The 13,682-nt window shown below is 40.5% G+C and overlaps 1 protein-coding gene across 1 annotated transcript in view; it reads left to right on the forward strand.

The window, feature by feature from the left end:
• The window catches only part of pds5b (PDS5 cohesin associated factor B), a 29,742-nt gene extending 16,060 nt beyond the window's left edge, over positions 1-13,682 (forward strand). The window contains exons 13-35 of the mRNA XM_038708991.1: positions 1,302-1,415; positions 1,664-1,745; positions 3,235-3,283; positions 3,464-3,603; positions 4,350-4,465; positions 4,636-4,741; positions 5,190-5,350; positions 5,531-5,654; positions 6,081-6,239; positions 6,428-6,496; positions 6,596-6,732; positions 6,904-7,027; positions 7,265-7,469; positions 7,734-7,848; positions 8,071-8,203; positions 8,307-8,426; positions 8,930-8,992; positions 9,100-9,245; positions 9,542-9,614; positions 11,174-11,586; positions 11,713-11,793; positions 12,645-12,741; positions 12,877-13,682. Coding sequence (XP_038564919.1) covers positions 1,302-1,415; positions 1,664-1,745; positions 3,235-3,283; positions 3,464-3,603; positions 4,350-4,465; positions 4,636-4,741; positions 5,190-5,350; positions 5,531-5,654; positions 6,081-6,239; positions 6,428-6,496; positions 6,596-6,732; positions 6,904-7,027; positions 7,265-7,469; positions 7,734-7,848; positions 8,071-8,203; positions 8,307-8,426; positions 8,930-8,992; positions 9,100-9,245; positions 9,542-9,614; positions 11,174-11,586; positions 11,713-11,793; positions 12,645-12,741; positions 12,877-12,909 — 2,860 coding nt within the window. The 3' untranslated portion in view covers positions 12,910-13,682. The remainder of the gene's footprint in view (positions 1-1,301; positions 1,416-1,663; positions 1,746-3,234; positions 3,284-3,463; positions 3,604-4,349; positions 4,466-4,635; positions 4,742-5,189; positions 5,351-5,530; positions 5,655-6,080; positions 6,240-6,427; positions 6,497-6,595; positions 6,733-6,903; positions 7,028-7,264; positions 7,470-7,733; positions 7,849-8,070; positions 8,204-8,306; positions 8,427-8,929; positions 8,993-9,099; positions 9,246-9,541; positions 9,615-11,173; positions 11,587-11,712; positions 11,794-12,644; positions 12,742-12,876) is intronic.

A 13,682-nucleotide genomic window follows, 5' to 3' on the forward strand; every position in this document is an offset into this window, starting at 1 on the left:
TCACGGATCAGCCAAATGTAGATACTGACATCACATTGAGATGCTTTACAGCAGACTGTGGCAGTGTGCCAAACACTTTTCACCCGTCTCAAACACAGTAAAATCTGTTTTTGAAGTCTGTCCTTCAGAATCCGAGCAAAGCCTTCTCTCTACACTGAAACAATTTGTCTCTGCAAATAGAAAATCATACAGGGAAATATTATTATAAAAGAAGAAGTCTACCTATGGTAGTACCACAATGTAAAGCAGGCACAGCTGCTTTTATAAGCAACTGAAAAATGTATATAAATTAGTTTTTTCTGATTTGAGCATCCAGACAGCACACTGCAGCATCACTTGCTTCACTTTGAACTGGAAAATGTGTTCCGTTATTGTTTTCTCCACCTACACATGCACAACATGGCCCACAGTACCTCTTTGGGGTTTGTTGAAAGTCATTCTGCAAAATGTCACTAGCTGATTAATAAAATAAATAAAAGCTTAAATGACAACTCCAACTAAACAACACATTCTCAGACGTAACTGCAGAACTGTATCTAAAGGGTGGAGTTATTTTCTTGAATCACTGCAGTGGAGCGGCTAAGCTGCCAACAGGGAAAGTCTGTATTGTAATAGGCGTTTCCTGTGTGTGTGTGTGTGTGTGTGTGTTTGAGTGAATGTGTGTAACTGAAAGTTAAGCAGGGCAGCGTTGAGATACTTGCATGCTCAGCATATTCTCTCTTAAATCCTTTTAGTATTTGATTATCCAAAATTTAAAGTCACAAGGTGTCTAAACATCTCCTAATTTTATTATGAGAGGTCAGATTTTGCCCTGACTGACCATAAATCATATTAATCTGTTTAATCGGACAGTCTCTGATATATTTGGTTAGAAACTCATTCATAATATAATAATAATCTTATAATAAGATATAATAATCTTTCAAGGGCATTCCCAAAATCACAATGGCACAAGCCGCCAAAATTTCTGACTCTGGTGTAGATAATCCTTTTAAACAAATCTAATGGCAGGTTAATGTCTGTCAGGACTAGGGCTGAAGCGATTCATTGATTAAATTGATTAATTCGATTACTAAAAAGCATTGACGCCAAGCAAAAGAACTTCTTAAACAATGCATCTGTGAGTCGATGAAATAATCTGTAGAAGCTTTGAGTACTAAAATCGTCAGGACACTCTGATCAAACCCTTAAAGGAAAAACAAACACCGTTGGATTAATAGAGGAAAAACAGTGTTCGATTAAAATGAAGAACATCCTGGGAAGCTAAGTTTATCCCTAAATGTTTCCCTCCGTGTGCACAGGTTGCTGGTGGAGCGGGTCTTTGCCCAGTACATGGTTCCACACAACCTGGAAACCACTGAGCGGATGAAGTGTCTTTACTACCTGTATGCCACTCTGGACACAAATGCTGTCAAGTAAGTGTTTCTCACAAATAAAAGTGGCGTGCCATTTCCAGTCCTCTTTGATTTGTGTTTAAAAAAAAAAAAAAAAAAAAGAGTGGAAAAACGTGAGGGTTGGAAAATATTGTCGTTGTCTGAGAAGCATACTGATGAAATTCAGTCTTAAGATAACACCTACTTTAAACTGAAGAAACATTTAGAAGGAAAGCCTTTATTTTCCTTCTCTAATGCTACCATTCCTCCTCCTCCTCCGTGCCTCTCAGAGCTTTGAATGAGATGTGGAAGTGCCAGAATCTGCTGAGACACCACGTCAAAGACCTGCTGGACTTGGTCAAAAAACCCAAGGTAACTGAAGCACACTACAAAAAGCTGATATACCCCCACGGCCTCTTACTCAGAGGTCCCTCACCAGCAACAAGAGAGTTTTAACCAGTTTTATCCCATCGACTTGTCTGAGCGTTTAAAAACGGTATCACAAATGAGAGCTTTTGACACCACTGATCACAACATCATGTTAGACAGACTGAGGCACTGGGTGGGGATCTCTGGTACTGCCCTAGAATGGTTTTCATCCTACCTGTCAAATAAGAAGTTTTGCGTGTCTGTAAACAACTATGTCTCTTCGTTCTGTCCAGTTAAATATGGCGTGCCTCAGGGGTCGGTCTTAGGACCCATTTTGTTGTCCTTGTATCTGCTTCCCCTTGGACATATTATCCATTAACATGGCATTTCTTTTCATATTTATGCTGATGACACACAAATATACTTGCCCATCAGATCCACAGACCCTGGAATGCTGAGTTCACTTAACAACTGCCTTTGTGAAGTTAAAAAAATGGATGTCAAATAATTTCCACCAGCTGAACTCAGACAAAACAGAAATCCTGGTCATCGGGTCCCAGCAGATGGCAAATCAAATACTGCCATCTGCTGGTTCCCTAGTAAATCACATTAAGCCTGTGGCAAAGAACCTTGGTGTTTGGTTTGATAGTAATTTAAATTTCGAGCAGCACACCACAAAACTTGTTCAATCATGTTTTTATCAACTTAGAAATATAGCAAAAATTCGATCTATGTTAACTTTTAAGGACACCGAGACCATTTTACACACCTTCATCTCATCACGCCTGGATTATTGCAACAGCCTTTTCACCTGTTTAACCAAAAATCTATTGATTGACTCCAGACTGTCCAGAACTCAGCTGCCAGGCTTTTAACCAGAACAAAGAAATATGACCACATTACTCCTATTTTAGCTTCATTACATTGGCTCCCAGTATGTTTTAGAATTGACTTTAAAATTCTATTGATCACTTTTAAAGCTCTTCATGGCCTCTCGCCTTGTTATATTTCTGAACTTTTAGTCCCATACGCACCAGCACGTACCTTGAGATCCTCGGGCAGAGGTCTGTTGTCTGTTCCAGAGTCTCGACTGAAAACTAAAGGGGACAGAGCGTTTGCTGTCAGGGCCCCGAGGCTCTGGAACAGCCTGCCCGAGGAAATCAGGTCGGCTGAGTCAGTGAACTCTTTTAAGTCCCTTCTTAAAACATACTTTTATAGGAGAGCCTTTCCCGATCTTATTTGACTTTATTTTATCCCTTTTTATTTTATTCTATTTTACTAGTTTTATATTTATCTTAAACGTGTATTTTAGTCTTTTCAATGTTTTCATGCTTTTATCTTGTATTGTTTTTGTATTATTGTCTTTTGGGTATTATTGTCTTTACACTTCTTTAAAGCACTTTGTAACTTGTTTTTACAAATAAAGATTATTATTATTATTGCCCACGTCTCATGTTTCTAAAATAATTTCTTCTGTTTTCTTTTGTTGTAGTCTGAAGCATCGAGCAAGGCAGTATTTGCCAAAGTCATGGTGATCACAAGTAAGGGATCTCACATAACTTGCATCTATTTATTTCACGTTTTACTAACTTATACTGCTATACAGGAGGACAAAAAAGAACAACATTTCAAATGAAATTGCTGACAGAGGGGTGACCTAACCACTCTTGTACCAAATCTATGCCTTTTAGAAGTCAAGTTTTAATTCTGTGTGTTTATAGGGAACCTGCCAGACCCAGGCAAGGCTCAGGACTTTGTGAAGAAGCTGGCTCAGGTCCTGGATGATGACGAGCGGATCAGAGATCAGTTGGAAACCTTAGTCAGCCCCACCTGCTCCTGCAAGCAAGCTGAAGTCTGCGTGGTGAGCATTGACCTTTCTGTCAGAGATCATAGTCCAAGTGTCCTCTTATGGTTATGGTATCCTTAAATTTGTTGGACTTCAAAAACATTTTCTCAAATGGATATATTTCATTTTATTTAAAGTACTAGTAAGGAAAACCTCAACTTATTTGAAAAAAAAAAAACTCATTTATATTTAGTTTTAGAGTTTAGAAAGGATTTTACTGGATATTAATTTATTCATCCATGCGTGAATTACTTCCTTTGCCCTGATCACACCACAAGGGGGGAAAGTAGATTTTATAGAGTGATCTGATAAGACTGATTTCTTTAAAGCCTTTAAAATGGCTATTTCACTGTTGCCTAATTTATAAAACTGGTTTTGTGCATAAAAGATGATTATTCATAAAATAAAGGTATTACAGTTGTGTTAGAAGGCCAAACAAGGCACAATGTCTTTCTCTCTGCTGCTTTGTTTTACTTGATGCTGCTGCAGTCTGTGCATTAATCTGACGTCATGTAGTTGTGTTGAAAGCAAGACAAAAAGCTAAAAAAGTATGCCGGACCTCGTAAGATTGTGACATTTACATAAAAGTGACCAGTGAGCTTATCCAGACATGGGGCCGACATCATAACTCACCGTCAGATTAACATTAAAGGGTGCATGTCTGAGGGGAGGCTAGGATTTTAGACCAACATTACTAATTATCCTTTATGAGTATAAAAATGGCAGATGTTTTTAAAATGATTTGTTGGTCACCTTTTCAGCGAGACATCACTAAAAAGCTCGGCAGCCCCAAACAGCCCAGCAATCCATTCCTGGAAATGGTGAAGTTCCTTCTGGAAAGAATTGCTCCTGTACACATTGACACAGAGTCCATCAGGTAGTGTGTGTGTGTGTGTGTGTGTGTGTGTGTGTGTGTGTGTGTGTGTGTGGAGAAAGGCCTGTAACACAAACTTGAAATCATCACATTAACAAAAGACTACAATGCCAGTGGTATTTGATTCAGTTATGCATTTGACCTTTTTTTTTGTCTCTGCCATCACCTGTCAGTGCTTTGGTAAAGCAGGTTAACAAATCTATAGACGGAACAGCTGATGATGAGGAGGAGGGCGTCCCCACCGAAGAGGCCATCAGAGCAGGACTGGAACTGCTGAAGGTAAAAACCAGCGAAAAACCCGAACCTCAGCTGGGTTCCAGACAATGAGACGATGAATTATAGGGTTGTCATTTCATTATGTCATGTTAATACTCCATTTGACAAAATGTTTGTAACACAAATATCTAAATCATAGTCTCCACACTCCTGTCAGTTCTGCAGCTGGGTTGTCGGTATGAAGTGCTGTCTGCAAACAGGAAAAAATTTACATTCAGTGATTGATAATACTCCTCCTGTAGTTTTACTTGGAGGTGGGGCTGCAGTGATGTAAACACAACACATTAATAATGATGACAAAGACCTTTCATGTATTTCCAGTGAGTTTGTTTTACCAATTCTGTGTTGTTGTTTTTTTTTCTTCAGATGAGCTCAGAGATTAGTATTGAAATATATATTTATTAGACGTCATCCAGCAGTTGTTTGACCCTTTGTTGTTCATCCCACACAGGTGCTGTCGTTCACGCACCCGGTGTCCTTCCATTCCGCAGAGACGTTCGAGTCTCTGCTTGGTTGTCTGAAGATGGACGACGAGAAGGTTGCAGAGGCCGCGCTGCAGATCTTCAAGAACACAGGCAGCAAGTTGGAAGAGAGTTTTCCTCACATCAAATCGTACGTTTCATTGCCTGATTGACACTTTCATTCGCAGTCACACTCTGGTGTAATCGTACACAGAAGTCACTGTGGTTAATCATGTTTTTGGTTGGAAACTCGCGCTGTGAGCACACTGCACTCTGTATGACAGTATTCTCTATGGTTTGTAACGGTGTTCTCCTGCCTGCCTCCCCCAAGTGTTTTGCTGCCGGTACTGCAGGCCAAAGCCAAGAGAGGCCCCCCTCGTCAGGCCAAGTATGCCATCCACTGCATCAACGCCATGTTCACCAACAGAGACACACACTTCGCCCAAATCTTTGAGGTCAGTCAGCCCCTTCTCTTTGGTTTTATGCTTCTTCATTTTTGACACATAAAAGAGAAAACTTGTGGATGCATGCACAAATCATGAGCAAGACACACTTTGCAAAGCTTTCACATTTGTTGTCTTCTTTCAATTGAATTTAACTTTTCTCATTTTATGTATAAATCGGATTAGATTGATAAATGTGCCTAAAATATTCACAAAATGTAAAAAGAAACTGCCCCGAGGTGAACGCAGTATTCACCTCAGCTACACATGGAAATGCAATACTGGTTCATCTGAATCTTGCTATGGCACTAAAACATGATAAACACACATGTTCCTCCCAAACCTGAACAACTTGTTCGATATAATGTGGTGTCCTCCAGTAGATCTGTGTGTCTGACTTAACATAAAAGGGTCAATGAAATGTTTTTGTTTCTCCAGCCTCTGCACAAAGGCCTGGACCCTGCTAACCTGGAGCAGCTCATCACTCCTCTGACCACCCTGGGCCATCTGGCTCAGCTGGCCCCAGAACAGTTTGCTGCACCGCTTAAATCTCTAGTCGCCAACTTCATTGTGAAGGATCTGCTTATGAATGACAGGGTACTGAGTACACAATGAAAATGTTTTAATTCAAATCCATAGAAAATAAGTGCTAGTTTTTAAATGCTTATTATTGTGTATTTATTCAACCAACGCTTGACAGTTAACATGACAGTGCTGCTCAGAGGTTCCAAAACTTTTGCTGTCTGTTTGTTCATATCTTACAGTCTTACTTGCATTGTCTGTAGGTCCCAGGCAAGAAGACAACCAAACTTTGGGTTCCTGATGATGAAGTGTCCCCAGAGACTCTTGCCAAGGTCAGCAGTGAACCCTTAAAAACTGTCTTGCTTTATTTATTAACCTTAACAAGTAGATGAGTCACCTTACCTTTAACCTTCCTACCCTCCTCCACTTAGATCCAGGGCATAAAGCTGATGGTGAGGTGGTTACTAGGAGTGAAAAACAACCAGAGCAAATCAGGCAACTCCACCCTGAGGATGCTGACAGCTATTCTGCACAGTGATGGAGACCTAACCGAGCAGGGCAGGATGGGGTAAATTATAAAGCCTATGCTCATTTATTAGACAATCGCGAGGTCCTGCATGTGTCAGCCTTATCTTCAAATTGGTCGTCATTTTTATCACCAGATTTTAACGGGTATTGTGGATGCTAGGGGCATGCAAGGCTTTAAATAAGATAAAGAAATTCTTGTTTACCCCCCCAGTAAACCAGACATGTCGAGGCTGCGGCTGGCAGCGGCGTGCGCCTTGCTGAAGCTGGCACAGGAGCCCTGTTATCACGAAATCATCACGCTGGAGCAATATCAGCTTTGCGCTCTCGTCATCAATGTAAGATCAGCCACAAGTCTCCTTCTCATGCAAAGCTCATGCTCATTTTAGGGCTCTGCATCATCTTGTTTGTTCTAATGGTTTTGATTTTATATTGTTTTGAAATGATGCACTACCGTGTGGTATAATTTTGAGCCCTACTCAACCTCTACATTTTCTCTAAACCGTTTTCATCATCTCTCCCCAACTCCTGATCATTGTTACTGTTTTCTGTGCATCCTTCTCATTGTTCTCTAGGATGAGTGCTACCAGGTGCGACAGTGTTTTTCCCAGAAGCTCCACCGAGGGCTGTGCCGCCTACGGCTTCCTCTGGAATACATGGCAGTGTTCGCTCTGTGTGCCAAGGATCCTGTTAAGGAGAGGAGGGCTCACGCTCGCCAGTGCCTGGTGAAAAACGTCAATATACGCCGGGAGTACCTCAAGCAACACGCCGCCATCAGCGGTAAAGAAACTGAACACGAGCTGATGTTTTGTTGGTAGATTCTTCTTTTTTCTTTTTTTTTTCACTGTAACTTGTACAATATATATCTAAAACCAGAATATTTTAAAGGTAAGGATACAAATGTGATATGACTGTAGAGAGTAAATTAAAAATAAATTGGTCAGGGGAAAAGGAATCATTAAGATCTTTTGCTTTCCTTGTAGCATGCCTCAGTGTCTTTGGCAGTAATCATTAGTGTAATATTTATCCTGTATTCGCCCACAGACAAGCTGTTCTCTCTGCTGCCGGAATATGTGGTGCCCTACACCATCCACCTGCTGGCACATGACCCGGACTACGTCAAAGTACAGGACATTGAGCAGCTCAAAGAAATTAAAGAGTAAGTGTTAATTACAAAAGCTGTTGGTGGCTAATCTATTTTTTATAAATTAAATGCCAAATCTTAGATCAGTATGGAATATTATCAATTGCGACAATACAACATCTGCAGTATCCAAATAATTTTAATGTCTGTGTCTGGGAAATTAAAAGAACAAAACTACAAAATGATGTCTGGAATACAATGTCCTGTACGCTGATGTTAACTCCTCCTTTTTGTCAGGGCTCTTTGGTTTGTCCTTGAGATTATCATGGCCAAGAATGAGAACAACAGCCACGCCTTCATAAGGAAAATGGTGGAAAATATCAAACAGACTAAAGATGCCCAGTCCCCCACTGATCCTAAAACCAACGAGGTACACATTACACCTGCAAGTTCACTTACACTGAAAATATGATATATGGAAAGTGCATATTCAGTCACTGCGCTAACTACCATCCTTGGTCTTCCCTCCACAGAAACTCTACACAGTGTGTGATGTAGCCATGAACATTATCATGTCAAAGAGCACCACCTACAGCCTGGAGTCCCCAAAAGACCCTGTGCTGCCCTCAAGCTACTTCACCAAACCAGACAAGGTTGGTTTCTGTACCTCAAGGCATTTCAAAGAAAACCTTAAATATTTCATTCCCAGCAATGCAATTTATTTTATGTTCTTTTTTTTTTTTATGTATAGTAACGGCAATAGCTGAGCTGCAAATAAGATGTGCAAAACATTTTCTATTCTTTGACTTTGTAAATGTTAGGTCAAGATGTGTATACCCTTATATATGTATATGTATATCTTGTGTTACGGGTGCTAATGCACCTCTTTGTAAAATGCATCTACAAAATTATAATTAAAAGATAAACACATGTAGCCACCTGGTTGTTAAGTGTCTACTCCCCAGTTATGTTTTAACATGGGCTTATTTCAGGAGGAATTATCAGCATAACTGGCGCCCATTGTGACTAATGAAATTGTTTGGCAGGAGCTAACCATCTCCTGATAATCCTCAGCTCGGGTTTCATTTCAGTTTTTTTTGGTAATCGTTCTCAAACGCAAACAAGGTCTCTGACATAAGATTTCTCTCCGTTTCAGAATTTCAGCAACACAAAAAATTATCTCCCACCAGAGATGAAGGCATTCTTCACTCCAGGAAAGGTAAGCTTCATCAAACCTTTTGAAATGTTTTTTCGTCTCACTTTGTTAGGTCGCATTTTGTTAGGATTGAACATTTCTCAAACTCTTGTCCTTTCTCACTCCTCAAGCCCAAGTCTGCTAACGTTTTGGGTGCAGTAAACAAACCGCTGTCGTCAGCGGGGAAACCGCTGCAGAGTAAAGCTTCTCGTATGGAGACGGCCAGCAACGATGACTCCTCGTCCAACCCAGGCTCCCCACAACGCAGCAAGACCAGGTACAAGACCTGTAATGCGCATATATGCCACAGTGTAGACCAGCAAACCCAAGTTCAAAGTCTGATGTCAACAAGCCTTTACCTGCTAAAACGTCTCTCTGGATCTTATTATTCAAATATAAAATAAAGAAAACAAACTGCTTCACAGCACAGATGAGAGTGCAGATGTTCTCTGATATATGCTCATAGACTACACGGGACAAATAGAAACAAATAGCTTTTTGTATGTTGTCTCCTAAATTGCATTTATGTGTTTGTACATAAAATACTAACAGTTAATAAATGCTTTGTTTCAGGCATGACAGCACAGAAATGGATCACAGTGAAAATGAGGACATCAGCCTAAAGAGAGCAGACAGCACTGACAAGGTATCCCGCCTTAAGACCCATCTCTTCACCTCTGCCTATCTGTAGCTGTTTGTCATGCTTCTTTATCTGCTCTGTAAAGCGACTTTGAGTTCGAGAAAAGTGCTATATAAATTCAATTTATTATTATTAAAACCTCTTTATGTGCAGAAATAATATCTGCCGTGACGTGCGACTGGATAGAATAACAGAGATTCAGTGTTTTCTTTTCCTATTTTTGAGCTGCCTTGGCTTATGACATCTACCAGGTCATCATACCTGCAATACTAAAGATTTTCTCAGACCGTCTTGTGTGGAAATATCATCTCAAAGATAAAGTAATCATCCTGAATCTCCCAGTCACAACACTCTTCAAAATGTTCTTGTCTGTAGTTGGAAAGACTTTTTTTTATTATTTTATTACACTATTGCTAAGAACTGAAGCTTGGTTTCTTCCTTATTACTGTAATTCAGTATTGATAAGGGCTCCCATGGCCCCAATAGGACAAACAGGCAAAAATAAAGTGTCTTATAATGTGAGCTTGATGGCAAATTTGGAGAAATTTCAGTATTATAAATAATGAAAACATAACATTTATCTGAAATGACAGAGTAGCTAAGGAGAAGTAGATATTGGGGTGTTGCTGTGATGCAGTTAAGTGTTGCCAGTCATAAACCCTTGTGTCTCTGTGTTGTGATTCTACTGTGCAAACACCTGAAGATAGGATTAGCAAGTACTATTCAAGTAAACTGTCAGCCTACAGACCTACTGCAAATCATCACTATTTGTTAAGTTCAGAATATAGTTTAGCAACTCTCCCTTCTCCAAAAAGTAAAAAAATAAGGCATCACAACATATCAATATGTTGGGTGGTTTTTAAGCAGTTTATCTTCACAGGAACAAGTTTAACAAGTAATTAGTAATTGTACAGGATTACATTTATAAAGTAACCCTCCCAACCCTGAAAATGTGAATGTAGTTGTTTGGTATTCATTATATTCGGCTTTGGCCAAGAATTTTCATTACGGTGCATACAATACTGTGACACATTGTGAAATAGAGCGAACAGCTACACTGCAAGTAATGTAGCTAACATTAGCTAAGTTGTGGGTTAGCACACTGTCGCTACAGTTGCTGCTGTAAGCTAACACGCAGAGAGGACAAGACCCAGAGCCAGCACACCAGCTACTGTTGCTGCTACAGCTAACATCACAACAGCACATCTTGGTGAACTAGAAAGTAAGCTATAATGTCTGTGAACAAGTCATTAACAACAATACCTGACACACAAATCATGGCTGGAGCGACTGTAAAAGTGTTGTGTGGCGGGGTGTGGGCCACTTTGTTGGTTTCCCATATACAGAGCCAGGGCGGTGTACAAACACCCCATTTTTATTTCACCGCACACACAGAATGGACAGCTAGCGGACCCTGAGGAGATGTTCGCTGAATATGACAGACGTGTATCGGATTAGAATCACTACCTCACCTTGAGGCTCATAGAGGGGCTCTGGCTTGTCCATGAAAACACACAGCAGGATGCCCATCAGCTCTAGTTAACCATTTGTTCTTTCTTTTACAGGACATTGAAAAGCCCCGCGGTCGCAAACGTGGGGTGGCCTCCAACGACGACCAGGAAAGCAAGCCGAAGCGTGGACGCAAGAAGGCAGCGGCCAACACGACTGCAGCTGCAGACTCTGAGGACCAGTGGGACGAGGACAATCGGCCAGAGGACGAGCAGAACAGCCCGCCCAAAAAAGGACGCAGGGGCCGGCCTCCGAAGTCTGCTACTCCTAGTCAGGACACACCCGCCAAGGGGAAGAGGGGGCGAAAGAAGGCAGTTCCTCCGCCAGAGGATGAGGAGGAGGAGGAGGAAGAGGAGAGGGTAGATGAGGAAGCAGAGGAGGACGAGGAAGAGGATGACAGGAGCAGTGAAAATATGGAGTTGAAGACCAAGGGAGGAAGGCAAGCTAGAGCGCCGCGGCGATCACAAGGGTACGAAACAGAAGGAGCTCTCTGTGTGCAGTAAATGCACACAGAGAAGTTGGATCAGCTTCACTAATAATAGATTTCTTCTACTCATTTTTTTTTTTTCTCTTGTATTTTGTCTTCGTTCAACAGCTCAGAGTCAGCAGAGTCCACACCGCAGAAGAGGAGAGGACGTCCACCCAAATCAGCTCAGCCACCTGCCAAGAAACCAGTGTAAGATGCACACTAGTTTTGTGCCTGGTCAGGCTTTTGCATAAACTGCAGCACACATTTTCCACATCACAGTGAGCGTTTGTGTGTCGGGAAAATTAAATTTTTTGCTCACATGACAATGGAACAGCCTAGCCAAATTCTACTCTCTTTCTTAAAAAGAAATATTACCTGATAGCTCCAGAAACTTGTGCTACTAATTCATTAGGCCACAAATAATCCTTCAAGCTCAACATAATTTTTCTTAATATTATTTAATTAATTAAATGTTCATGTACAATGTATTTTCATTATTGGTTAAATGAAATTCTATGATGAACACACAACGTCCAGTCTCATTGTATGGCACTGCTTTTTGTTTTGGTCACATAACTACAAATGTGTATCTCTATTTCTTTTAATGCGTTATTGGTAGTAAAGTGTATAGATTTTAAAATAAACATTACATTATGGACTCACTGTTGTGCAAATTAATATAATTAATTACAAACAGCTGTGAAATTGAGCTCAAATATGTCTGCGTAATGTCCATGCTACATGCTAACACCACTTTGTGCACAGAAAGTAGTGGCATGATAGATGAAGTGCATTTTAAAGCATTGCTGTATCTCACCAGCCGGTGTGGTGTGTGTTTTGTGTGTGACTTGCTGATTTATTTGCTTCTTATCAACATTTGGCACCTGGTAGGTGAAATTTTGTGACACTTGGAGCAAGGAAATTCTGTGTTGAGCCAGGCTGCAGATTTGTACTTCAGTGGGTGGTGCTGTCTTTTTGTCATGTTTCTACATTTACTAATGTCTCCCTGTTGCACCTTGAGGCGTTCTGATTCAGTGTTTCCCCTCTGTGGTATCCAGGCGTGGTGGGCGATCGAAGGCAGCCGCCGCTAAAGAAGACGAGGAGGAAGAAGATGAAGACGAGGAGGAGGAGCAGGAGGACGAGCCAACACCGAAGGTACTGAAAGTGTTATATGAATCATAGCTGGGAATTCTGGGTTTTAGACTAACTTCAGAAGTGTGGAGGAATTTATAAGCTCCATTTCCTCTCCAGAGCTTTCCCTTTTTAACTTCTTTTCTTTCTCTCCCCTAGGGTCGTAAGAAGGCAGCAGGGCGAAGAAGATGAGCTAAAAAAACTGATGGGGGACAAAAGGAAAGGGCGTGTCTACTCTAAAGTTGTGGAGGAATGACGTAGGAAAGAAAATATGGACATTGAACTTTTTAAACTTTTCATACGCCGACGCTCCTACTGTTACACAAATTCACAAATATACCACATGCACACTACATAAGTACATCCGTATCATCAGCTGTGGGTTGTTGCATTGTGATGATGTTCGCCACATTAAGTAGAAATACTTTTAACAGGAAAAACAAAAAAAGATCACTCTTGTAAATAGTCTCTTATGTCTGTTTCATGTTCTGTTGTGTTTGATGCTGACTGGGGGGATGCTGTAAAGCCTTTACCCACCGATATTGTTATTATTAAAGTGGTCCCATAAAGCAATATCGCTTATCAATCATTCCCTCTGTGTCACACTTCTAAAAACTGAAGAGATTAACCTTTTTTTTTTTTTGTGACATTAGTTGTCATTTTACTTTAAAAGAAGATTTTTGTTTACAGTTATGTATATTAATACCTTTTTTTTTTTTCTTTTTTTTTTTTTTTAACCATGTATTTAAAAAAAAAATTTTTTTAATTGTCAGAAACTTGTCCAAATGTAGAGTTGACTCTGGAAAAGATTTTAGCGTGCGTCTCATTTTTAGGTTTGTACTTAACTGGTAGATGGAAGTCATGAGCAGCTGTGGTTGTAGTGCTTGTCACTGCTGATTAACTTGGCCTCACATCCACCCAGTCAGACCCTCCGTTGTATCAATATAATTCTCTATAAAACCTGA

This window comes from Micropterus salmoides, unplaced genomic scaffold (assembly GCF_014851395.1).
Source record: "Micropterus salmoides isolate LMB-PRFRI ecotype aquatic unplaced genomic scaffold, ASM1485139v1 Ms_hic_scaffold_9, whole genome shotgun sequence".
Lineage (NCBI taxonomy): Eukaryota > Metazoa > Chordata > Actinopteri > Centrarchiformes > Centrarchidae > Micropterus > Micropterus salmoides.